General features: G+C 37.0%; 1 protein-coding gene across 4 annotated transcripts in view; it reads right to left on the reverse strand.

Moving 5' to 3' along the window:
- Positions 1-14,428: 14,428 nt before the first annotated feature.
- Positions 14,429-26,117, reverse strand: part of rusc2 (RUN and SH3 domain containing 2) — a 78,129-nt gene continuing 66,440 nt past the window's right edge. For all 4 annotated transcript variants that reach the window (XM_059336484.1, XM_059336483.1, XM_059336482.1 and 1 more), the window contains 6 exons: positions 25,403-25,577; positions 23,371-23,476; positions 22,104-22,150; positions 19,029-20,088; positions 17,069-17,224; positions 14,429-15,534 (listed from right to left, as the gene is read on the reverse strand). In XM_059336484.1, the coding sequence (XP_059192467.1) occupies positions 15,327-15,534; positions 17,069-17,224; positions 19,029-20,088; positions 22,104-22,150; positions 23,371-23,476; positions 25,403-25,577 (1,752 nt within the window). In that variant the 3' untranslated portion in view covers positions 14,429-15,326. The remainder of the gene's footprint in view (positions 15,535-17,068; positions 17,225-19,028; positions 20,089-22,103; positions 22,151-23,370; positions 23,477-25,402; positions 25,578-26,117) is intronic.

A 26,117-nucleotide genomic window follows, 5' to 3' on the forward strand; every position in this document is an offset into this window, starting at 1 on the left:
GTGGAAAAAAGAAAGAGCCGGCTGAATGAGGAGAGAGGAAACGGCCCAGAGAGGGGCGGGGCTTAGTGTGGGAGTGATGTCACTGGGACAGGAAGTAAAGGTCAGAGGTCATGGAGATGGCAGTGAAAGGGTTTAAAGTAGAGGGAATGTTACTGGAGGAACGGAGATGTTAGTATGAATCTAACGGCTTTTCTCAAGCGATCTGATTGGCCAGACGTCCACGTAGACCAGTTATTTGTTTACAAACATTGACATGCATGAGTACGCCTGCTGCAAAAAACAACAGACAACCAATAAAAAGACTGTGATCACAAAGAAAACCAGAGACTTTCTTCATTTTACTATACTAAGTATAAAGGGACAGAAGAGGCTGGAAGCCTGACAATACTTCAGACAATACTTCAATATGTAAATCTGTTTTTGGTAACTTTTTGGGTTATTTTATGCTTTTTTTTTGTAATTTCATGTCATTTTTTTGGTAACTTTGTGTCATTTTTGGTAATTTTGTGTCTTTTTTTGGAAATTTTACTTGTTTTTTGGTAATTTTATGTCCCTTTTTTGGGTAATTTTACAACTTTTTGGTCATTTTATGTATTTTTTGGTAATTTTATGTCATTTTTTTTGGTAATTTCATGTCATTTTTTAGTAACTTTGTGTCATTTTTGGTAATTTTGTGTCTTTTTTTTGGAAATTTTACTTGTTTTTTGGTCATTTTATGTCCCTTTTTTGGGTCATTTTACAACTTTTTGGTAATTTTATGTCATTTTTTTGGCCATAATGGTTCATTATGTATAGCATGTGGAGACCCAATGTTTTTTTTCCAATATTCATGACACGTGTGTGTTTTTAGTGTGAAAGAAAAAAGCTGCAGTGCAGCAAAACACACTGGCTACTGCCTTCTTATAATCATTCAAATATAACAGTACCAAAAGTAAAAATGCTCATTTTGCAGAATAATATATACTGTCTGATAGGATTATATATTAATGCATTTATTTGTTTTGTCACTTTAATGTTGCAGCTGGTGAATGTGGAGAAATTATCAATTTATTTATATATATTTCATATATTAGATTTAACCTAATTTATTAACCTTGGGACCAATAAATCCCATTATTATTATTGATATCACACTATCAATATTTATTGATTATTCTGTATTGTTAATAAAGTTATACAGGTTGTTTACACAGAGCTGAGAGGAGAGGACAGGAGAGGCTGGAAACTTGACAATATGTATAATATGTGGAGAAAACATTTTTTGGTAACTCTTTTTCGTCATCTTGTGTTTTTTTGTAATTTTGTGTCTTTTATTTGGTAATTTTGTGTCATTTTTCTAATTTTGGGCCTTGGAAGTGATTTGGTATCTTTTATTTGGTCATTTTGTGTCTTTTTTTTTGCAATTTTGTGTCTTTTTTCTGTAATTTTACAACTTCTTTGGTAATTTTAGATCTTTTTGGTATTTTTGTGTCTTTCTTAATCATTTTGTGTGGGTTTTTTTGTGGTAATTTTGTGTCTTTTTGGCCATAATACTTCAATATGTGCAATATGAGTTTTGACTCAAACATGACAATACTTCAATATATACAAAATGTGGAGAAAACATTTTTTGGTAACTCTTTTTTAGTCATCTTGTGGGTTTTTTTTTGTAATTTTGTCTTTTTTGTAATTTTGTGTCTTTTATTTGGTAATTTAGTGTCTTTTTTTGCAATTTTGTGTATTTTTTCTGTAATTCTACAACTTTTTGGTAATTTTGTATCATTTTAGTAATTTTGTGTCTTTTTTAATCATTTTGTGTTTTTTTTTAATCATTTTATGTTTTTTGTGTGTGGTAATTTTGTGTCTTTTTTGGTTATTTTACTTTGATTTTGGCCATAATACTTCAATATGTGCAGCATATGGAGACCCAATTTTTTTCCCCAATTTTTATTCATGACACCTGTGGGCAAATAATCAGAGAAATTGAGATTTTTTTTTTCATGATTTATGTCATTATAACTGTGTTATTCCACCCAAAAGACATATCTGAGATGTTCCCACTTCTAGCCATGATTTGTTGACACAGAGCTGAGAGGAGAGGACAGGAGAGGCTGTTTTTTTATGAAGAGTTTTGACTTAAACATGACAATACTTCAATATATACAAAATGTGGAGAAAACATTTTTTGGTAACTCTTTTTTAGTCATCTTGTCTTTTTTTTTTTTTTTTTTGTAATTTTGTCTTTTTTGTAATTTTGTGTCTTTTTATAAATTTGTGTCTTTTTTTGTAATTTTGTTTCTTTTATTTGGTAATTTAGTGTCTTTTTTTGCAATTGTGTGTATTTTTTTCTGTAATTCTACAACTTTTTGGTAATTTTGTATCATTTTAGTAATTTTGTGTCTTTTTTAATCATTTTGTGTTTTTTTTTTAAATCATTTTGTGTTTTTTGTGTGTGGTAATTTTGTGTCTTTTTTGGTAATTTTACTTTGATTTTGGCCATAATACTTCAATATGTGCAGCATATGGAGACCCAATTTTTTCCCCAATTTTTATTCATGACACCTGTGGGCAAATAATCAGAGAAATTGAGATTTTTTTTTTTATGATTTATGTCATTATAACTGTGTTATTCCACCCAAAAGACATATCTGAGATGCTCCCACTTCTAGCCATGATTTGTTTACACAGAGCTGAGAGGAGAGGACAGGAGAGGCTGTTTTTTTATGCAGAGTTTTGACTCAAACATGACAATACTTCAATATATACAAAATGTGGAGAAAACATTTTTTGGTAACTCTTTTTTAGTCATCTTGTGTTTTTTTGTTGTTGTAATTTTGTCTTTTTTGTAATTTTGTGTCTTTTATTTGGTAATTTAGTGTCTTTTTTGCAATTTTGTGTATTTTTTCTGTAATTCTACAACTTTTTGGTAATTTTGTATCATTTTAGTAATTTTGTGTCTTTTTTAATCATTTTGGGTTTTTTTTAAATCATTTTGTGTTTTTTGTGTGTGGTAATTTTGTGTCTTTTTTTTGTTGTAATTTTACTTTGATTTTGGCCATAATACTTCAATATGTGCAGCATATGGAGACCCAATTTTTCCCCCAATTTTTATTCATGACACCTGTGGGCAAATAATCAGAGAAATTGAGATTTTTTTTTAATGATTTATGTCATTATAACTGTGTTATTCTGCCCAAAAGACATATCTGACCATGATTTGTTGACACAGAGCTGAGAGGAGAGGACAGGAGAGGCTGTTTTTTATACAGGGTTTTGACTCTAAATGCTTTCTACCTTCTGTTATAAATAAATTAATATTTTTGTCAGTTTAAAGATCATTTTCCTGAAGACTTTCATCACTTTGCAGACTCAAACTCAAACTTTTGTCCTTTCTGTGGCTGTTTTAGTGTCTCAGTAATCGGAGCCTGTGTGTGAAGCCGATGCTCCCTTCGTTGAACCGTAAAGTTGAAATAAAAGATGCAGCCGATCCAGTTTGTTGGAACTTTTTGTGGCTCTTTTGTGAGTTTACACAACTCTCCTTTCATAGAAACTTAAAACCTTCACAAACATAACAGACGAGACGTTAATGTGGTGTCTCTGATGAGGCAGCAACAGGACAGAACATTAATAATAGCTGGATTGTGGGATCAGTTCGGAGAATTTAAAGAAAAAGGAGGTTGACAGTTTTGTTTTCTAGATTTTGTTCCTGTGGGTTTCAGATGAGTGATTTCCTCGACTTTAGTGTTCCCGTCACTACAACAGACCTTTTCATCTGGTTAATCTGAGAAGTTTAAAGGCTCAGATCCCCTTTAATTCACCTTTAAATCCTCCTGTAAATGTCCAGGATAAATAAAGGATTATATTTCACATTGTAAGTGTTTGGCAGAGACATTTATTTACAGTGAACGTGCCAAAATTAATGTCTAAAGTCTTGTTTATTCCAACTTCACTAGAGGAAGCTGCTGATTACCAGACAAGATATACACAAAGATAAGAGGTAAATCTGAATACGATGGAATAAATGACTGTGTTTATCACCTGTCTGATCTGGAGGTGTGTGTGTGTGTGTGTGTGTGTGTGTGTGTGTGTGTGTGTGTGTGGTATAAACATCAGAAACTTCCCCATGTTGCTTAACGTCCCTCTCGCTCTCTGTCGCCTCGTCCAAAATTATGCAACCCATCTGAATAATTTCCATGGAAAATGTGTCTTCACTGTTCAGGAGAATCAAACTTAGAGAATTTCCTTGTTCCTTGTGACGAATGCATGAAACATTAAGCAAGTACAGCAAGTACAGAACTGTGTGTTAGATAATTGTGGGTTTGGACGTGTTTCTGCAAGATGAATGCATAGAAATATGATCAGAAATATGATGCTTTCCCTGTGAACAAATGTCTGCTCTGTTGGCTGCAAGAGGCCGCTTTCTGTGTGGCTTTCTTTCTTTTTTTAGAGGAAAGTCTGCACGTTGTCCCCGTCTCCAGTCCTCCGGCTTCCTAAACCCTTTTTTTGAGTAATTTTAACATTGTTTTTTTGGCCATAATACTTCAATATGTATAGCATGTTTTTTTCTCCAATATTCATGACACTTGTGGGCAATTTATCAGAGTAATTTTACATTTTTTTGGTCATTTTGTGTCTTTTTTGGGGTCATTTTGTGTCTTATTTGCTAATTTTACAACTTTTTTGGTAATTATATGTAGGAGTGCACCGATCGATCGGCCGGCCGATCGGCACCGATTTCCTTAATTTTGCGGGATCGGCCGATTCTTTTATGTCAAACCGATCTTATCTACCTCGATAATAACCCCCCAATGACGAAGCAGCGGTCCCAACTTTGTTGCTTGATTCAGCAACTTTTCAGATCCCCTTAGCAACAAATCCAGGGACTGCTTCTTACTCTTTTTAACGAGCCGCTAATGAGCCGGAGGCCGGCTCGTTAAGAAGAGCCGCCGTTAGCTACAGTTAGCTCTGGGGGCTAACTAACTTGTCCCACCTTGGAAACCCTCTCCCCTGTTTGTTTCTTCTTCTACAGTTTGTTTCTTCTCCTACAGTTTGGCATCTATCCCGCCACACTGTATCATCAAATGCTACGCTGCCCCCGTGTGGAAGGCACCAGGAATACAACTTTGTTTTCTTCCAGATATGATGAAATATTCGATTTTTTATGATTTAATGACTATTCGAATATTCTAAAATCGATGCCCTCCCTAGTTGTTTGTATGTTGTACTATAACGAAACCAAAAACTCAGCACACTTTATTTATAGTTGCAGTTCTTCTGTCAGTTTGTCCTGTAAATTGTTGCTATTTATTTTAAGTTCAATATTTTATTAACTACCTCAGACATTGTGATTTCCTTTATTTGTTAAAGAAAAATACTGCTGTGTTTATTGTTTTTCAATAAAATAAAAAAATTCTGAATCGGAGGGTCAGGCTTTTTAAAAATTGGTGATTGATGATCAGCCAGAAAATTGCAATCGGTGCACCCCTAATTGTATGTATTTTTTTGTAATATTGTGTCATTTTTAGGAATTTTCCAACTTTAAAAAAAAAAATGTACGTCGTTTTTTTAGCCATAATAGTTCAATATGTATAGCATGTGGAACTCCCAATTTTTTCCCCCAATATTCATGACACACCAGAGAAATTAAAATGGCAATTTTTCTTTTTTTTTTCTTTTTCTTTTTTACATTTTATCTTTATTTAGAATCACATTTCAATATCACATTACAACAGTCATCACCGTTTTGATAATAGACATTGTGATCCATATTTTCAGATTTTTTTCTTTTTTTTTTATGATTTATGTCATTATAACTGTGTTATTGTGCACAAAATACATGTTTGAGCTGTTCCCACTTCTAGCCATGATTATGCTGATCCCATAGAGCTGCAGGACTTATAGATTTTATATATATTTTATATATTGCAGTGAAATAAGGCCACAGTGATTAAGGACTTCCAGCTCCTCTAGTTTCATTCTCCGGTGGGTTCGGGGAACTGTATTGTCTTATTGTGTTAATTCTCACGGCTGAACATTTCTTTATGAAACCATCTGCTGCTTGATGAGCCTCCAGACTTCTGGTTCCTGCAGGGATTTGCTCCCAATCAGACACGGACAGGCTGTAATGATGCTGAGTGATAAAGTCATAATGTTCCTGTTGGACGGGTCGAGGTCAGAGCTCTGAGGAGCCGCTCCACTCTTTTCACACCAAACTGAGAAAACACTTTCATTATGTCAGCGGTCATGTCGAAACAGAAAATGTTTCCATATAATATTGGCCATAAACTGAATGTTGCACGCTCTGACCTCCTTGTTTCTATCATATTTTTATTGTCTATATTGTTTCTACCTATTTATTTGTGTTTGTGTATCCAGATTTCTTTCCCCTGATAATTATCACTTGTTTATTAGTCTTCTGTCCACTACACCAGTGGTTCTCAACCTTTTTGAGTCGCGACCCCCAATTTAACATGCATGTTGTCCAAGACCCCCACTCACTGAACACAATCTCACACGCACAGTTCAGATCACCCAAAAAAGAAACAAAATGACCAAAAAAGGAAACAAAATGACCAAAAAGACACAAAATTACCAAAAAGACACAAAATTACCCAAAAAAGAAAGAAAATCACCAAAAAGACACAGAATTACCCAAAAAAGAAACAAAATCATCAAAAAACGACACAAAATGACTAAAAACAGACACAAAATGACTAAAAAAAAGACACAAAATGACCAAAAAAGACACAAATTGACCACAAAATGATCAAAAAAAGACACAAAAGGACCAAAAAACACACAAATTGACCACAAAATGATCAAAAAAAGACACAAAAGACATTAAGTGACCAAAAAGACAAACACATGAACACTTTAACACAGTGGAGACAGAGCTGACTTCCAAAATGATTTGGTGACCCCCAGAAATCATCTCGCGACCCCAATTGGGGTCCCGACCCCAAGGTTGAGAATAGCTGCACTACACTGTAAAAATATCCCGTTGTTTTTACCGTAAAAATGACAGCGAGTGGGGTTTCTACTGTAAATTTAAATGTAAATATCAGCAAAAACTGTAATTTAGACTGAATAATCTCATTATTTTTAGGGGTAATTGTGTCATTTATTCACACATCATGGTATTTCTCCATTAATTTTACATGAAAATGTTATATTTTTACAGCAAAACTGTGTGTTTCCTACAGTTTATGACAGTAAAAGTTAAAGTTTTGTGCTACTCTTTAAAAATGTCCTGTTGTTTTTACGGAAAAAAACTGGCAGCTGTGGTTACCAGAATATTTCCGTAAAAAATACAGTACATATGTCGACATCTTTACAGAACAACTTGTACATTTTACATCCTTAAACTGTCTTAATTAAAAAAAACAAAAACATTTTAAAGTTGTAGATTATAGCGTCCTTTACTGCTAATTTAACAGGATGATGCTGCTTTTATACTAATTATTTATGCAACATTCACATGCAGATTTTGCTTCTTGTGCAATGAATAGCAGTAAATTAACATCCAGTTATTATTTATTGTACACTGAATACCAGTAAAATGTACAAGTTGTTCTGTAAAATTTATATTTGTACTGTACTTTTTGCAGAATTATTCTGGTAACCACCACAGCTGAAAGTTTTTTTTCTGTAAAAGCAAAATAATTTTTTTTACAGTGTATGATTTTGCGTCTTTGTCTTATATCAATTTTACTCTTTTGTCTTTCTCTTGTTCGGCTGCAAGCCTTTTTCCTTCTGTAACACTGTTTTTAAAGGTGCTTTATAAATAAAGTTATTACTATTATTTTTAATATGATCTGTGGTTGAGGAAGTTCCTCATCTAAGGCCAATAATGTTCTTAAACAACCAGCTGGATTCTCTAAAAAGAGAGATTTTCTGAAGATCAAAAGACAGGAAATGCTGGTTGTTTACCTGCTAATAAAGCATCTAAACATTCATCTGTGATGCTGCGTTTCAGCTGAAGTCGAGAGTGGGAATTTCCCAGTTGAAAGTTTCATCTTCCGGCCTCAAAGTGTCCTCGGTGCACGACTCCAAACATAAACAAGTAAACATCTGACAGACAAACGGATGTTTTTTCTCTGAGTGTAAACAGAGTCAAACTTCCAGCATGAAGCCTAGAAACAGAATAAGTGGAGATAATGAGTAATGCAGGAGATGACAGACGTCATTATACATTTTATTTTACAGGATTTTGCTTGAAAACGTCTGCAGAGCAGGATTTACGAGATAATAGTATGAATTATTTTAATTAAATACAGGCAAATATGCTCACTCCACTGAAACGGCTCTCCTGAGAGTTTCAAATTACATTTTAATGTCCTCTGATGCAGGTAACTGCTCAGTGCTGGTTCTACTTGACCTCATATGGTCATATGGCGTCCCGCAGGGCTCAGTACTGGGCCCCCTGTTATTTTCCTTATACCTACTGCCCCTGGGTCAGATCATAAAAAGACATAATATTGCATACCATTTATATACGGATGAGATCCAGCTCCACTTCTCTTGTAAACCTCGTGATGCTTTTAAGCATCGAGTCGAGGCTTCTCGACTGTGTCAGGGCTATTAGGAATTGGTTGGCAGAAAATTTCCTACAGCTGAATGACAATAAAACTGAGGTTTTGGTTGTTGCTCCAGACACAGTCACCCCCACAATCGTTCAATCCTTTGGGCCTCTGTCTTCTGCTGTCTGCTCTAAGTCCTCTCTTACTAACTTAGGGGTGTTTTTTGATCAGTCTACATTGTTTGACAAACACATAAAACAGTTGACCAGATCTTGCTTTTTCCATCTTAGAAACATCAGTAAACTGAGATCTGTAGTTTAGTATGTCCGCTCTTAACCGCCTTCAGTCAATTCAGAAGTTTACTAGAAGGAATTCAGAAATGTTCCTTGACTGTTAAACTGTAAAATGACTCACCATGGCTTTTTTTAAGAGCCTTTTGTCCGATTTTATCTTGAGCCCCCTAAAATCTGAGCCTTATAAGTTAGAAAGAGGATCTTTTCCTCACTGTATTAAGTTTAATATATGCAGAGTTTTATGAAACCCGTGTTCCTGCTGATTGAGGCAACATGATGCTTTAACATTAAGTTTAATATTCAAGACTAAAACACCTGAATGTGCTTGTGGCTGCAGCTTTACACCAATTTCTGATATTCTGCTTGTTTGTGCATCATTTTATGAACATTTTGTTGAAACTCAGCTAAACTGCTTTGTGTCTTTGGGTTTGAAATCATTATTAGAGCTAAAAAATGAAGTTATGTGCAAAATGCATTAAAAATATTAAACATATTGGTTCTCATAATCCATAACATCAAGTGATTGATAAGTTATTATGGTTCTGTGAGGCTCTAAACAGAAAGATTTGAGAGGAGTGGATACAGTACCAGGATACAACACTACAGACGATAAATAAATAACAATAAGCAAATAAATGAGAGAGAAAACATACTATAATACCTGTGTGTCTGCTCTGTTCTCAGGTTTCACTGTGCTAAAGAGCTGAAATATTGCAATTCAGTGACCTGACAGCAGATTTATCTTGTCGTTGAGCTCCATCTGGTGGCTGAAGAGCCTCATTACACACAATGTTTGATAATAGAAGTTCAGTTTATTATGACAGGATATCATTTTTTCTTTCATTTATCTAACTCAGGAATGCAGCAACAATTCAGAGAAAAGGCTGCTGGTTGGTGAAAGTGTTTATAATTTATGATAAAATTATCTTTTTTCTTTCAGAGGAGATAGTGATAGTGGGAAACTTCATCTCATTTTATACTGACACACTGAGTTTTGTGTTTTCATTATCTCTAAGCCAGAATCATCAAAATTACAAGAAAAACAGGCTTGAAATATTTCATTCTATGTGTAAAGAATCTATATAATGTATAAAATATTGAACTTTTTCACGATATTCTAATTTTTTGAGATGTACATGTATCTATAAAATGACTTATTGGATTTATCGTCCTTTGTTACCAAGGAAATACATAAAATGACCAAAAAAGACACAAATAGACCAAAAAAGACACAAAATTACCAAAAGGAGACAAAAATGACCATACTGCATTAATACAGCGTTGACTTCAGAAAACAATATTCCAATTTTCACTGTGTTTTGTGTTTTCATGATCTCCAAACCAGAATCATCAAAATTACAAGAAATACAGGCTTGAAATATTTCACTCTGTGTGTAATGAATCTATATAATGTATGAGTTTCACTTCCTGAAATGGTTGACAAAAAATATTGAACTTTTTCATGATATTCTAATTTTTTGAGATGTATCTGTAATCTATAAAATGACTGACTGTAAATGGATTTATCGTCCTTTGTTACCAAGAAAATACATAAAATGACCAAAAGAGACACAACATAACTAATGAAATACATAAAATGACCAAAAAGACTAAAAAATGACACAAAATGACCAAAAAGACACAAATTTACCAAAAAAGAGAAATTAAATTACCAGAAAGACACAAAACGACAAAAAGAGACACAACATAACTAATGAAATACATAAAAAGACACAAAAAAGACAAAAAAATTACCAAAAGAGTTGGGCCCATTCTAATTATTTGAGATGTACCTGTATATCTGGATTTATCTACAACTGTGTATTAGTTAACTATTTTTCATTGTTTTTCTTTGCCAAGTTTGACAATATAGAGAGGGAATATAAAAGTTGGGGCCTCAATTATTTTCTAGATCCGTAGATTATTTACTTTAGTAATAAATTATTTGTTTGGCCTTTGTATAAAATGCCATCACAATGTCTCAGATGATAGTCAGAATACTGGCATAACCACAAAGATTTTGATTTCTATATTGTAAACATAATAATTAAGGTCTCAAATGAGAATTATGTTTTTTAGAATCTGTATATTATTTACTTCATGAGTATGTATTGGCTGTTGTATATATTCTTGGTCAGAAAATAGTAAAAAAAAAAGCTATCAAAATGTCTTTAAACGCCTTTGAAACCCAAAGAATGAAAATGTATGGTAAATAATACATGTAATTATTTCATTATGTCACTGTGTTTCCACCAAAATAGAAGAAAAAAAATATTTATAACATTCAAAAAGCTGTGATGTTTTTTTTTTCACTTTTTCATGATATTCTAATTTTTCTGAGATGTATCTGTATGATTCAGAATCAACAGATTTTGGGTGAAAAGTGAAACTGTTGAGGAGAAAAAAAGAGACAGGAGCCGTTTGAGTTTGTGATCACATGAGCACTTTGTTATTTAACATCCATAGTAGTTTGATAATGTGGTACGTACACGTCATAAAGCCTGGACACAGAGAGAGGAGCAGTGTCACTGATGCTGGACGTATTTACAGGCAGCGGAGAGGAAGCAGATAAAAACAACCAGAGAGAGAAAGAAAGAAAGAAAGACGGATTCTTTCTTTCTCTCCGTGGAGCCTTTCAAAGCACAACATTTCATTTCAGCCAATCAAACGAGACGCGAGTCTCTGCCTCGAGTCGCTCTGCTCTCATCACTACCACGGGCTTGTTTGTTTGTTTGTTTGTTTGTTTGTTTGTGTGATTCTGAGCAGGATGTCAATGAACAGCAAACTGCCTGGAGGAGCCCAAACAACACCGAAAACACCTTCACACCTTCCTCTTCAACTAAAGCTTAGACTTTCTGTTTTTAACCTAAAATGCATTAATAACATTCATACATGAAGCTCTAATGGCCCGAAATAATTAATTATAATTAAAAGGATTTAAATATATTTACAGTTCAATAAAGGCTGAAATTATTTATCATACATTAAAAAAAACAACCTGTACAATAATGCAACACAAAGAAGAAATTTAAAATAATGTCCTATATGTAAGTTTTTCAAAAACTACACAAGCATTCATTTATTTAATAAATGTACACTTAATAATGTGAAATATTTGGATTGGGCGTCTCTATACTCAACATCTATCCAGGTTTTCTATATATAGCCGTTCATTTTTAGTTCTTCGTCATTTTATTTTGAACCTAAGGCCACATTTTATTTCACACCTGTTATGATTTTATTTCACGCCATCACAACATGTGTCGGGTTTCCCTTTAAACGTCAAAAAATATCATCTCCTCTATATCATCTCTGGAGTCTTTGCAGACATAAATGTCCCGTCAGACACGAGTCGGAGCTTATATAAAATATAACATCAGAGTCTCCCTTTGCTTTAAGGCATAGATAATAATCATCTAGTCCTCTAGAAATGCTTCATAATCAGCAATAACCCCGACACATTCAATAAAAAGGCCTCCACACGTTGCTTTCATTGGACATCCTTCCTTAGTTTCAGATGCTTCCCTCTGCTCGATAAATAAATAACAACTCACCACATGTGGAAGTCATATAGAAGCATTTACACTTTTACACTTTGTACCAGGAGATTCACCGCAGCTCAGCAGCTCAGCCTGCAGCCGCTCGCTACACGCTACAACGCTACAACGTCTCAACGCTACAACGTCTCAACGCTACAACGTCTCAACGTTACATCGTCTCAACGCTACAACGTCTCAACGTTACATCGTCTCAACGCTACAACGTCTCAATGTTACATCGTCTCAACGTTACAACGTCTCAACGCTACAACGTCTCAACGCTACAACGTCTCAATGTTACGTCTCAACGTTATGTCTCAATGCTACAACGTCTCAACGTTACGTCTCAACGCTACAACGTCTCAACGCTACAACGTCTCAACGTTACATCGTCTCAACGCTACAACGTCTCAACGCTACAACGTCTCAACGCTACGTCTCAACGCTACAGCGTCTCAACGTTACATCGTCTCAACGCTACAACGTTTCAACGTTACATCGTCTCAACGCTACAACGTCTCAACGCTACAACGTCTCAACGCTACAACGTCTCAACGTTACATCGTCTCAACGTTACGTCTCAACGCTACAACGTCTCAACGTTACGTCTCAACGCTACAACGTCTCAACGCTACAACGTCTCAACGCTACAACGTCTCAACGTTACGTCTCAACGCTACAACGTCTCAACGCTACAACGTCTCAACATTACGTCTCAACATTACGTCTCAACGTTACATCTCAACGTTACGTCTCAACGTTACGTCTCAACGCTACGTCTCAACGCTACAACGTCTCAACGCTACAACGTCTCAACGCTACAACGTCTCAATGTTACGTCTCAACGTTACGTCTCAACGTTACGTCTCAACGTTACGTCTCAACGTTACATCGTGTCCTAATCAGGAGCCGGACGTGTCTTTAAAGACTTTAAAGAGGGGGGACCGAGGAGCAGGAAACACAAGTGGAGGGAAAATAGATTGTTTTTTTAAGGTTACATGCACTTAAATAATGTTGATTTACCCCAGCTGTGACGGAGGACTCCCCAAAAACTTTCTCATAGTAGTTTTTGCTGGATTTGAAACAAAAACTTTAGAATTTGCAACAAAAACTTTTGGATTTGTAACCAGAACTTTTGGATGTTTTTAAGTTTTTGTTGCAAATCCAAAAGTTTTTGTTGCAGATTCAAAATCAGAATCAGAATTTGCAACAAAAACTTTTGAATCTGCAACAAAAACTTGGATTTGCAACAAAAACTTTTGAATTTGCAACTAGAACTTTTGGAAGTTTTTAAGTTTGTGTTGCAAATCCAAAGATTCTGCTTGCTGCTGAAACTTTTGTTGCAAATCTAAGTTTTACCTGCAAATCCAAAAGTTTTGTCTGGATTTGCAACAAAAACTTTTGGAAGTTTTTAGGTCTGTGTTGCAAATCTAAAAGTTTTTGTTGCAAATTCAAAACTTTTTGTGTCAAATCCAAAGTTTTTGTTGCAAATCTAAAGGTTTTGTTGCAAATCTAAAGGTTTTGCTTGCTGCTGAATCCTGTGCTGGAGCGAAGATGTAAGAGACGTCGAGAGTGAGTTTTGGCGTCATGGAGGAGAGAAGCAGCAGTGATGTGACCAAGCTGTTACAACAGAGACGAGTTTTACATCTTTCAGCCTGAACGATTCTGCTCAGCACCAAGAAAAACGTTTAGATTTGCAAACAAAAGTTTTGGATTTGCAGTAATAAATGTTAAATCACAAATCTAACTTGCATTGAAACATCTTTTGGTTTCAGTGTCGATAGTTTTTCTTTCTGTGTTTGCATGATAAAGACACAAAGTTAACTCATATTTGCTGCAGCTGCAAGCATATGAAAAACTAAATATTGGTAAAATATATTGACATTTAGACGGACTAAATCATGCCCAACAACAAAAATCTACTCAGATTATTGGGGGTCTGTACTTTGCATCAAGGTAGAATAACAATTTACATGTTTGTAGGTTTATAGCCAACAAACAAACTCATGGTCATGGTGCTGCAGAATCACACTGATCCAGGTCAAATAGAAAGTTTTTAGGGAGTCTCCTTGTGAGGAAAAGGAGGAAAAAAAGGCCATTTATCCCGTCGGTCCGTCCATCATTTCCTCTCTATAAACCGGCTTTAATGAGCAGATATTAAATAAAACAGATGGAGAATGGAAACAGATTTAGACTCGTCCTTTTGCCTTCTTTTCTGTTAAACAGCCATCTAGACAAACTGTGGTTTTATACTTTCCTAATAGTAATAATAATAATAATAATATGTTGAATCTCTGCATGTGGAGCAGACGTAGATCAAAACATTTTCACTTTTACATCAACCACCTTAAATCTTACCAGAATAAGCAAGGGTTCACTGGCTTCTACAGGGATTTAAAAGATCAATTGGCACCAAGTAAGCAGGAGGACATGAAGGGCCCCGCGGGGGGCCGGGGGCCCTCAGAGTGGCACAGAGGGGTCAACGTCTAGACTGTACAGCAGAGTGCAGCGCGGCGTGTTATCTATCGGAGTGAGACGCTGATACCCTCGTGGTTTGGTTGCGTGTGTGTTATAGAGAGTGGACAGTGGCGTGGCTAAGCTAGCAGCTAGCAGCTAGCAGCTAGCAGCGCGGCTTCACGCCGGCAGAGAAGCGAGTCGGAGAGTCTTTGGGTTCTGGTCTGGTCTTTTGGTTTGGTGGATGTTTGCATGCAGACTCGTCTGGTGAACCCTCCAAAGAGATTAGTGAGTTTAGCCTGCATGCTCCCTTTGCACCTCTACATCTTCATCATCTTCATCATGTTTCTACAAGGTTTTTTTTCAGGAATCATCCCAAAGTTCAGGTTTGTGTTTCAGTAGGAGTGTGGCAGGAGTTCCCTCATCTCACACGAGTTCCTCCTATATATATACATATGTATTTATATATGTGTATATATATACATTTATATATAAATATATATGTGTATATATATATATATATGTGTGTGTGGGCGTGTGGCTCAGCAGTGTGTGAGTCCAGCAGCGTCCAGGCTCTCCTCCATGCTGTTGAGGGTGACGTAGATGATGGGGACCAGGCCCCGGGTGGAGCCCAGGGAGCACAGCAGCCAGTCTGGATCGGCCTTGTTCAGGACCTGCAGGACGTCCCCCTTGTTGAAGCTCAGCTGGCCCGGCTCCGTGGCGATGTGGTGACACAACGCTCGGACCTCACTGAGGAGACACAGAGAGACAGAGGAAGTCTGTTAGGAGAGAACTGGGGTCAGATTCACAAAGCATTCTTAAGAAAAAAAAATGCTTCTTAAGTGCCACTTTTTTCTTAACTTTGCTCTTAAGACAAAATTGAAGAAGATTTGGTTTTCAGGAAGGATTTCTAATCTTTTCTTTAGTTTTTTTCTTAACTTTCTTCTTAAGTTTTTCCCTGAGAGAACTTGAGAACAAATGAGATTCTTGAAAACAAAGTTCTTAGATTTCTTCTCATATTTCTTAGCAACTTTAATTGAAGCCCTCAGCGTATATTTACTTGAACAAATTTGTATGACATTTATTCGATTTCTTTAATATTTAGTTTAGCCCTAGACTATGTGATAACAAGTTTTGTTCATTGAAGTTGGTCAGAGTAGTTTTTTTGTGAATGTATCACATAAAGCTTATTTTGCCAGTTGACATATAATGTAAATGTCCTTCAGTCTGTGTGACATGTAGGTTTATTCCTAGATTAAACTACAATGTACTCTTAGGAAATCACAGAGGCAGCTGTTGTATTTGATATTACTTCATTAATCACTATGAACATATACGGATAAAAACGTTTGTCATGCGAGGGATCTAAAGATAAAAATCTAAGAACTTCCTGAGTGAGAAACTAAGAAGTTTCTAAGACATACGACAGTTCTTAAGAAAAAATGGTGAACAGCATTTAAGAACATTCTTAGGAACATCTTTTTTTTTTTCTCAAGGATTTTCTTAAGTTTTATCTTAAGAACACTTTTGTGGTGTCTATTTTGATACATTTTTAGATTTAGTCATTTATGAAGCAAAAATACCCCAAAATTCCCTTGTTGTCAATTCTGAAGATTTCTTGCTTTTTTGTCTTACATAATAGTAATCTCAGTATCTTCAGGTTTGGACCTTAAATGGGCTATTTTAACATTTTGAAAACAAAATGATTAATCCATTAATTGAAAAACAGCAAAGCAATAAAGCTGTATGGTTTATATTCTTATAGCTTTCTTTTGAAGTATAGAAACTGGATGAAGTTTCATTTTCAGAACAGTTTACAATTCTCATCAGCTTACACTGGGTCAGCTTGCCACTTTTTCTTTTTTTGCCTTTATTTAAGAGAAGGACTCAGCCTCTAATATATGTGGCATGCACTCTACCATGGTGAGTCAAATTGGACCTTTTCTTGTCATTTTTTTCAAACCATAACCTAAAAAAAGCTGTTTAAGACCTAATCTTTGCTTTGACCCCAATATGAACCTTACAGGAGACCTCAAGTCTGACTGAAACAACTTCAAACAAACATGATTTCACATTTTTTATGAGCATTATTTAGGAAGATAAACTTTGATATTCTGATTTACTTTTGTGCCTTTATTATATCAGTCAAAAAAACTAGATTTGAGAACAAAAATATCAACACAAACTATTTTTTTTAACTGCAAGTAAAGTAAACTTGTCATTAATAATATATTAATGCAGTGTGTTGCCCTTTTACTACAGTTTACAGTGTAAAGTGTGTTACCATGGAGACTGTTGTCTGGCTCCAGTGGGCGGGGCCGAGGAGTGGCTGTGAGTGGGTGTAGCTGGAGGCTCCGCCTTCTTCCCGCTCCCTGCTCCGATAGTCTGAGCCACCAGGTCCAGAACAGAGCGGTCCAGAGAGAGCCACCCTGACGGAGGTCTGAGGAACAAAACACAACGTGGTGAAAAGAGAAATTCATCGTAGTTACAGCCAGAGTCAATCTAAAAGCATGTCATGTTGTAAACTCTTAAGAGTGAGGGTGAAGGGTGAAATTATTTTTTTTATTGGCAACAAACCCCAGGAAAATACACGAGTCTGGCTTCTGAAAACTTTTGAAACAGCTCACAAACAAAGTTTTTTTTTTTAAAATAAAGGCTCTGTTCCTTAACCCTCTGGGACCACTAGGGACATTTTCAGCGATATTTGTCATTTTCCACTTCTGTTTTGGCAATAATTTTGGCTGTGATACTGCAAATGACATGATTTTTGGAATATGTTTTTTTCTTGATATATTTTGTAATCCAAATTTCAATTTTTCTTTGTGTTTCATATTTTTATTGATCTGTATACAAAAAAAAAACAGAGGGACATACCTACATCAGGGTACATTGGTGTCGACATTAAACATGTTGTACAAATCCTTAGATTTAAATTGTATGATTTTAAGAACAAACAACAGTCACACAAAACGAAACAAAATAGACTATACAGTATTTAGATATTTAGACATAGTCTGTATAAAATGAATAAACTGACCACATAAACATAACAGATAAAATACATAAATAATAATAAAAGAGAGAGGGGAAAGAGGAGGAAGTAAAAAAAATAAAAAATAAAATAAAATAATAATAATAATAATAATAAAAATAAATAAAGGACAAAGAAAAGAAAAAATTTAAATTTTTCTAATGTGTCTATAATACATTGTGAACAAATGTACTCCCCTTTTAGACCCTTCAGGCTGAAAATGTCCACTTAAAAAAAACGCTATAAAAACTTAACAGATTAATATTTTTTTCTACTTTTTTCTGCATAAAACTCTTAAAGAACTTCTGCCCTGCTCAAAACTACCACACATTCAAAGATTTTGAGGATTTTAACCCTTTAAATGCCAATTTGATTACAGGTTGTCACTGTTTTCCAAAGAAAAAACACACAAAAATGTAGTTAATTTCCATATAATAAATGATTTTTGGCTGGGGCATTGGTTTTTATGACAGCCTTGGATATGTCAAAGATTAAGAACAAAATTGATTTTGATGCATTTTTAGTTTTTGCATCAGATTTAAAATGTAAAAATTCATTGCCACTTGATGGCAGACATGCCCACTTCCAAAAAACGCGATAAAAATATTACTGTTGTATATATAATTAATGTAATATTTGATAGTTTTGATCAGGACTGAAGTTGATTGAAAGATTCAACCAAAAAAAGTTGAAAAAAATATATATCAGTACATTTTTGTGTTTTTTTCCCCCATAAAAAAAACATCAGTGACATTGTGCAATCAAACTGGCATTTAAAGGGTTAAAATCAAAAATGTTTTAACATTTGGTAGTTTTGAGCAGGGCGGAAGTTGTTTAAGAGGTTTATGCAGAAAAAAAAGTAGAAAAAAATGAATAAATATTAATCTAAGTTTTTATCACGTTTCTTTTGGAAATAGACATTTTTCAACTAAAGTGGGCGCAGAGGGTTAAACAGTTTGTGTTACTTGAAAATGTTACTTAAACAGTTTAAAAAGATGCATTTTTTGGGTAATATTTTCAGCTCTGGATTCAGATGTACAAGTAACTAATTTTAGCAGCAAGACATGTGCATGTGTGATAAAATGAGAGTAAACTCCAGTGTGTGAGTCGTGGCAATAAGTTACTTTTGTGATTCCCACACAGCTCTCCCTAGCAGATCAATGTATTGTTGGTTTGGTCTTCAGGCTGGTCTGGTTCTTTCTTGTGGACTCACCTGGTCTTCTGAGTTCTCCCCTTCTGTTCTGCTGCCTCCCCCCTGACAGGAGAACCAACACTGGAGCCAAAGAGCCTCCCCCAGCGGAGACCCTGGCCCTGTGAGGGGCTCTCCTCCTGGGCTGCAGCTGGAGCTCCGCCCCCTGCAGCCTCCGGAGCTTTGGTCTCCTTCTCCTGGTTGAGGACGGACTCTGGGGGGCTCCCCATCCAGGAGGGTCTCCCCCTGGAGCCGGCTGACTCCCCGCTGGAGCTGCTGCTGCTCTTCCTGCTCCTGCTGCCCTCCCCCTCCCCCTCCTGGCTGGCCTCGGCCCCCTCCACCACTCCCTCTCTGGTGGGAGGGAGGTGCTTCTGTCTTCTCTCTGAGGACTTCTTGCGTTTCTCAGTCTTGATGAACTTTGACCCCTGGGCGGACTGGTCGATGTAGACCTGAGAGGACTGCATCAGCTGGTACCACCAGCCCGCCTGCCTCTCCTGCCGCTGGCGCCCCTCCTCCACCATATCCCTCTCTTTCTCCTTCCTCCTCTCCTTCTCCTGTCCCTCCTCTCCTTCCTCTTGGCTCTCCTGCCCGACTCCTTTCATCCTCTGCCCACTCATCCCTCTCTGCTTCCACAGGTGGGAGAACCCTCCTTCCATGTCTGTCAGACTCTCACATGTTTCTCCTTCGCTCCTCAACCTCTCCTTGCCTCCTGCTCCTTCTCTCCTCGCCCCGACTCCTTCCATCCTCGGCCACGTGCCCTCTCTCCTCAGCGCCGCTCTCTCTTTCTTCACCTCGCCGCTGGAGTCTCTGACCATGTCGCTCACCGTGGTGCTCCACCCCCTCATCAGCTGGAAGGTGGAGCGGGTGGACTGGTCCACGCTCTGGCCTGCGGAGCACAGCTGCTCCTTGCGGCGGAGGTGCTCCTGGCCCCTCTGGAGGAGGTGCGGCTCAAACAGCAGGTCCAGGTCAAACGGGAGCAGAGACAGAGGCTGCAGCAGGAGGAGCAGCTCCTCAAAGAGAGGCTGGCACGCCCCTTGGGACAGGGGCAGGAAACCCCACGGGTTGTAGTGAGCTGCTATGATATCTGAGGAGAGAAACACAACAAGAACAAGATTCAGAAGAAGAAAGACCTGCACATATGGACATTAAACAAGTATCTGAGTACCTTTTATTATTATTACTATTAACTATTGGTTTATTTAACAGGGACAGTGCATGGCTCTCAGCCGCACCAGAATAAGCTACTAGCTAAATTCCATCCGTGGTCCCTGGGCAGGAACAAATAACATCAATCTAACACAAACAAACAAGCCTTTCAAACAGCAACAACAAAATTTCACACTCTTAAAACACAATAGAACACAGAACAACAGCAAGAGTAAAGTCACAGTATTAAGACACAACACCAAAGACACACCTCAAGAAAGATAAATGATCGTGTGTTTCCCCTAACCATTATATTAGGGGTTGACTTGACCATCAAGTTAATTTTATTTTCCATATAGCGCTAGCCTTGGTATACCCATACTGCCTTGCACGCTCAAATTTAATTTCGAACCTCCATCCAGTCTGGCAACCTGAGCCGTTTCTTAGCCCTGTTTTAGGGATCCAATCACAGAGCGGGGAGGGACGGCAAGACGATGACGTGTACTACTCGGCACTTGGAAGCTTGTAGTTTTCTTACGGATCCAACATGGCTGCTGCAGACGCGAAACTCTCTTTAGCTGTAGATGATGTTTTAAATAGTTTAGAGCGAAAGCTGAAAGGCGAAAGGTCTCTTGGCGGCTCCGCTGTCCCCCGGCTCGTAGCGAGATCACCGGTGGCGGGACTATTAGCGCCGCTAGCGGCACTAATCACCGGCGCTACCGTAGCGCCGGTGATCTGGCTACGAGCCGGGGGACAGCGGGGCCGCCGAGAGGCCCGCAGCAGCTTGTTTATTGCCCATAAAATCAGTGGATGTGTGTGGCTGAATGACATGAGGGGGAATAAAGCGTGAAAATAAATCTTGCAGAAAGCGAGAACTGGAGAAGCAAAGCAGCAGCAACACTCTCTCACAGACACACACACAACAAACATCCATCTCTGTTGCTCTACTACGTCATCTGGTATAACTGATCTGATTGGCTAAGAGCTACCTACAGACGCTTTGATAGACATTCTAAGCGCCCAAAAATTTGGTCTGGTGTAAGCCAGGCTAATATAGTGCCAGATCACAACATTAGTCATTTAAGGTTACCTTTCCTATATATCTTGTCCTTTTATTTAACAAACGAAATAAACATATGTTATTTATCCTATTTACACGACGGTGAGTCATTTCTGTCTCTACATGGTTGCACGTTTATATTTCTCGTCTGTTCTCCGTAGTCCGCACAATGCGGGCACACAAACACATGTGCAGGGTTTCCCATTAATGACCTAGACGTGGCGTCCTCCTCCGAGACATCCACGCACATTCACACACACACACACACACACACACTGAATTCACCGAGCTGCCCACTTCTCCTGCAAAACAATTCCAGCATGATAGAGAGACGCCTGAATGCATCCCTGTCTGGATCAGTCCCGTCCCCACATCATCTCTAAACTAAAACTAAATACCAAACACACTGCTGCATAGACCGTTCGGCTAGCATTAGCTGACAATTAAAGTTGTTTTAGTCACAAAAGGCTAAACTGTGACCAACGGTCTGAATTACTTCCTGTCGCTAAACACATGCTGCTTTCAAAATAAGAATACGGTGTGTTAGCAGAATCCACCACAGAATTTACAAGAAGACTATCAAAATAAGATGCCTTAAATAAAACATACAAGAACCTTTATTCTCCTTTACAATTATTAATTAAAATATGCAATGATGAGATCAGTGTATATGATGGAATAGTGGCATTAGAATCTGCAAGAGGCCACTAAATTTGGGCTTTTTTAACAGCAGCACAGTAGGATAACAGAGATTCTTTGTCACAGTATCTCCTGACTGGAAATGTCAATGTGAACAATTTTTGCTCTCATTTAGCTCTTAAAGTGCAAAAGATCGATGCATTTTACTTAAAAATGTACAACATTTTCTCCATAACTTTCCAACTGACTCTTACCTTCATGTGTGTAAAGGTGATTGAACCAGAATTCCAAAGATTTTAGGCTGTAATGGAAGAAGCACATTATTATAAGTTAAATTACACAAATACACCATCACTTTCCTACACGCTGACATGGTTTAAAACTGATCTGATAGAATAAAGTCAACTCAAACCACAAGAAGTGATTGCAACTAGGGTTGTCATGATACTAAAATGTTCAACTCGATACCGATACTCAGGAAAATATTCGATACCATTTTCGATACCACAAGGATAAAAACAAAGACCCCAAAATTTAACAGAAATATTTATATTAACAAGAAAAATGCAACATGTAAAAATGAACAGAACCACAGGTTAAATATTTATAATAAAAAACAGTTGTGCAAAAAGAAACTGCAACTATGATAACAAGCTTCAGGTCTGAGGTAGTGCAGAAAATAAATAAATACAGTAAACAAAAACAATTAGAACAATATTTTGAGGTTGTATGCTACGGAAGCCCTGAACCGCAAGTGAAGAAATTTTTTTTTGAGATATTATCTTGAAATAACGAGATCATATCTCGTTATTTCAAGATAATATCTCATTATTTTGAGATAATACACATATGTAAAAAAAAAATAAGAATTAAAAAAAAAAAAATCTTCCAAAATTTTTTTTTTCTTCAGATATTATCTCATTATTTCGAGATAATATCTCCTAATTACGAGATAATATCTCGTTATTTCGAGATAATATCTCGTTATTACGAGATAACACAAAATTTTTTTTTTTTTTTTACATAAAAAAAATAATGAAATGAAAATAATCGAAATCATGAGATAATATCTGAAGAAAAAAAAAATTTCGGAAGATTTTTTTTTTTTTAATTCTTATTTTTTTTTTTACATATGTGTAATATCTCGAAATAATGAGATATTATCTTGAAATAACGAGATATGATCTCGAAATAACAAGATAACATCTCAAAAAAAAAATTATCTTCACTTGCGGTTCAGGGCTTCCGTAGTATGCTGTGCACAAGCTTGATAAAAAAATAACAATAATTTAACTTAAGTGTTCATTCCTTGGCTAGGTATCGATACTTTTGAAAATGAGTATCGTATTCGGGAACAACGTTTTAGTATCGATACTTTTGACAACCCTAATTGCAACTAAACCAAGACGCAACATCAGCAAATACTCTCACTGACGACCTGCAAACCTAATTTTTTGGTCACCTCAAGAGGAAAATGACAGAATACAGACAGTAATACTGAGGTTGAGGACATTAACTCACTTTAGCAGGCCGAAGATGAAGGCGTTGAGTCTCATGTTGTGGCTGGTGAGCTCAGAGAACTGGCTCACCTTAGAGAACAGGCTGTGGAGGACACGTGTGGACGGACCTGAAGGAGATAAACAAACAAACAAACATCATCACTGTGTTCTGGGTAACTCAGAACCACCTCACTGTTTTATAAACTATTACCTCAAATGGCTGCTAAGAATGAACCTAAAGGTTCATCTCAATAAATTAGAATATCATAGAAAAGCTTATTTATGTTAGTAATTCAATTCAAAAAGGTGAAATAACACATTATATAAATCCATTACACACAGAATGAAACATTTCATGTCTTCGTTTATTCTAATTATAATGATTATGGCTTACATTTAATGAAGACCCCAAATTCACTGTCTCAAAAAATGTTTAATATTACAAAAGATCAATTTTAAAAAGTATGTTTAATATGTACAGTACAGGCCAAAAGTTTGGACACACCTTCTCATTCGATGCGTTTTCTTTATTTTCATGACTATTTACATTGTAGATTCTCACTGAAGGCATCAAAACTATGAATGAACACATATGGAATTATGTACTTAACAAAAAAGTGTGAAATAACTGAAAACATGTCTTGTATTTTAGATTCCTCAAAGTAGCCACCCTTTGCTTACTAGAATATAAGACATGTTTTCAGTTATTTCACACTTTTTTGTTAAGTACATAATTCCACATGTGTTCATTAATAGTTTTGATGAATTTACAATGTCAATAGTCATGAAAATAAAGGAAAAACATTGAATGAGAAGGTGTGTCCAAACTTTTTGGCCTGTACTGTACATGTTGTCCTCTGAAAAATATGTCCATCTATATGACTCAATACTTGGTTGGAGCTGTTTGATTTGAACTGGAAATGGACTTTTACATCATATTCTAATTTATTGAGATGATCCTGTACAATCAATCAGATCAAACTTCCATCTGCAAAAACTGAATTTGAACTGTTTTCCTCCAATATGATAAATCTACAAGTGAAAAAAGTCAACTTTCTTGACAGCTTTTTATTCAGGAAACTCGTATCACTTTCAACAATAACATGGAAACATCATTGTATTGAAACATCAATAGTAGAACAACCAAACATCATGTTGTGGTTTATTTTGAAGACAACTTATGTAAAACAAGATTAGTCTAGTGTGCAGCTCTTGGTGTCATTTAAATGTGCATTGAGCATTACGGTGTGTTTAGACCGGACGCGTAGCGAATATTTCGCGTGACAAGATTACATACAAAGTCAATGCAAACACGCGAATAGACGCAAATTTTTGCCGGCGGTGCGAATCGCGGGTTTCGCGCGACGCGAATGCCGCGATTGACGCGAATGTCGCGGCGCGAATGAAACAACGCAAATTCGCGTGCGTTCAATAAATTCAACTTTGGCGAAATATTCGCGTGACGCTGTGTCGGGACAGCCTATCAGCGTTGAGATTCTGGACGACAGTGACGTCATGCATCCCGGGAACCCGCCTATTCCGGAAAAATGGAGGAGAAACTTATTGTTGCGGTCTGTGGGCTTCCCGAGCTTTTTGACACATCATCACCCTCCTACCGCAACCGGAACCATAAAGATCTTGCCTGGAGGAGGGTGAGTGAGGTCACCGGTCTGCCTGGTAAGTTGTGACAATGTGATTTCAGCTATCTGTTGTAGCTACTTCTCTACAAAGTTAGCATTAGCATTAGCAGCCTTCGCCGGCCGGCGAAAATTCGCGAGTTATTTACTCGCGCGAGTGACGCGAGTAAATTCAACTAACGCAATGCGAAAATTCGCTACGCGTCCGGTCTGAACACACCGTTAAACTGAAACTTTTCAGTTAAATCATCTGGCTCCACTGCTGTTTTTAAAAGGTGCCTTATAACTAAAGTTATTATTACTATTTGATGTGATGAAACTGCAGTAACCCTCCAACCCTGATTCTAGAAAGTTGGTGTAAAAAGTCAACATAAAACAGAGATGATTAAACCCAGAGTGATGTGCTGATCTCCTCACCCAGCTGTGTGGAGGCCTCCACCAGGCTCCAGGGCTGACAGCGTCTCTGTCCGATGATCAGGTCCAGAACGTAGGCCTTCAGGCCGTCCTGCAGCACCTCGTGCAGGGCCGGACACAGGTACTTCAGGATGAGGTGGCCCACGTTGGGACTCACCCAGCTGTTCCCCAGCTTCGCCTGGAGGAGCAGAGAAACATGACGGCATGAAGGGAAGGAATGAAAAACAGAACCAGGGACTCTGGAGGCAAGATGAAGGATCAAAAGGACAGAATGATGCAAAACTTCTGGCCAGTGGTGCTTCTACACAGGGGCAGGGGCCTCCAGGGGCCCCTGCCCCTGGAGGCCCCTGCCCCTGTGTAGAAGCCCTTGGCCCCTGCTGTGGCCCCGGTGTCAAATTAATAATAAAATGATCAATTTATAACGAAGACGGAACAATTCTTACCTAGTTTTTGTTCAAACAATATCTCATTGTACACAAAAGGAACCCAGATTGTGTACATTGGATAATAGTTTAACTGTGCAATAAAAGCTTGTGTACACTACCGGTCAAAAGTTTTAGAACACCCCAATTTTTCCAGTTTTTTATTGAAATTCAAGCAGTTCAAGTCAAATGAACAGCTTGAAAGGGTAAAAAGGTAAGTGGTGAACTGCCAGAGGTAAATAAAAAAAGGTAAGCTTAACCAAAACTGAAAAATAATGTACATTTCAGAATTATAC

This window comes from Centropristis striata, chromosome 7, assembly GCF_030273125.1.
Source record: "Centropristis striata isolate RG_2023a ecotype Rhode Island chromosome 7, C.striata_1.0, whole genome shotgun sequence".
NCBI classification, from domain to species: Eukaryota; Metazoa; Chordata; class Actinopteri; order Perciformes; family Serranidae; genus Centropristis; species Centropristis striata.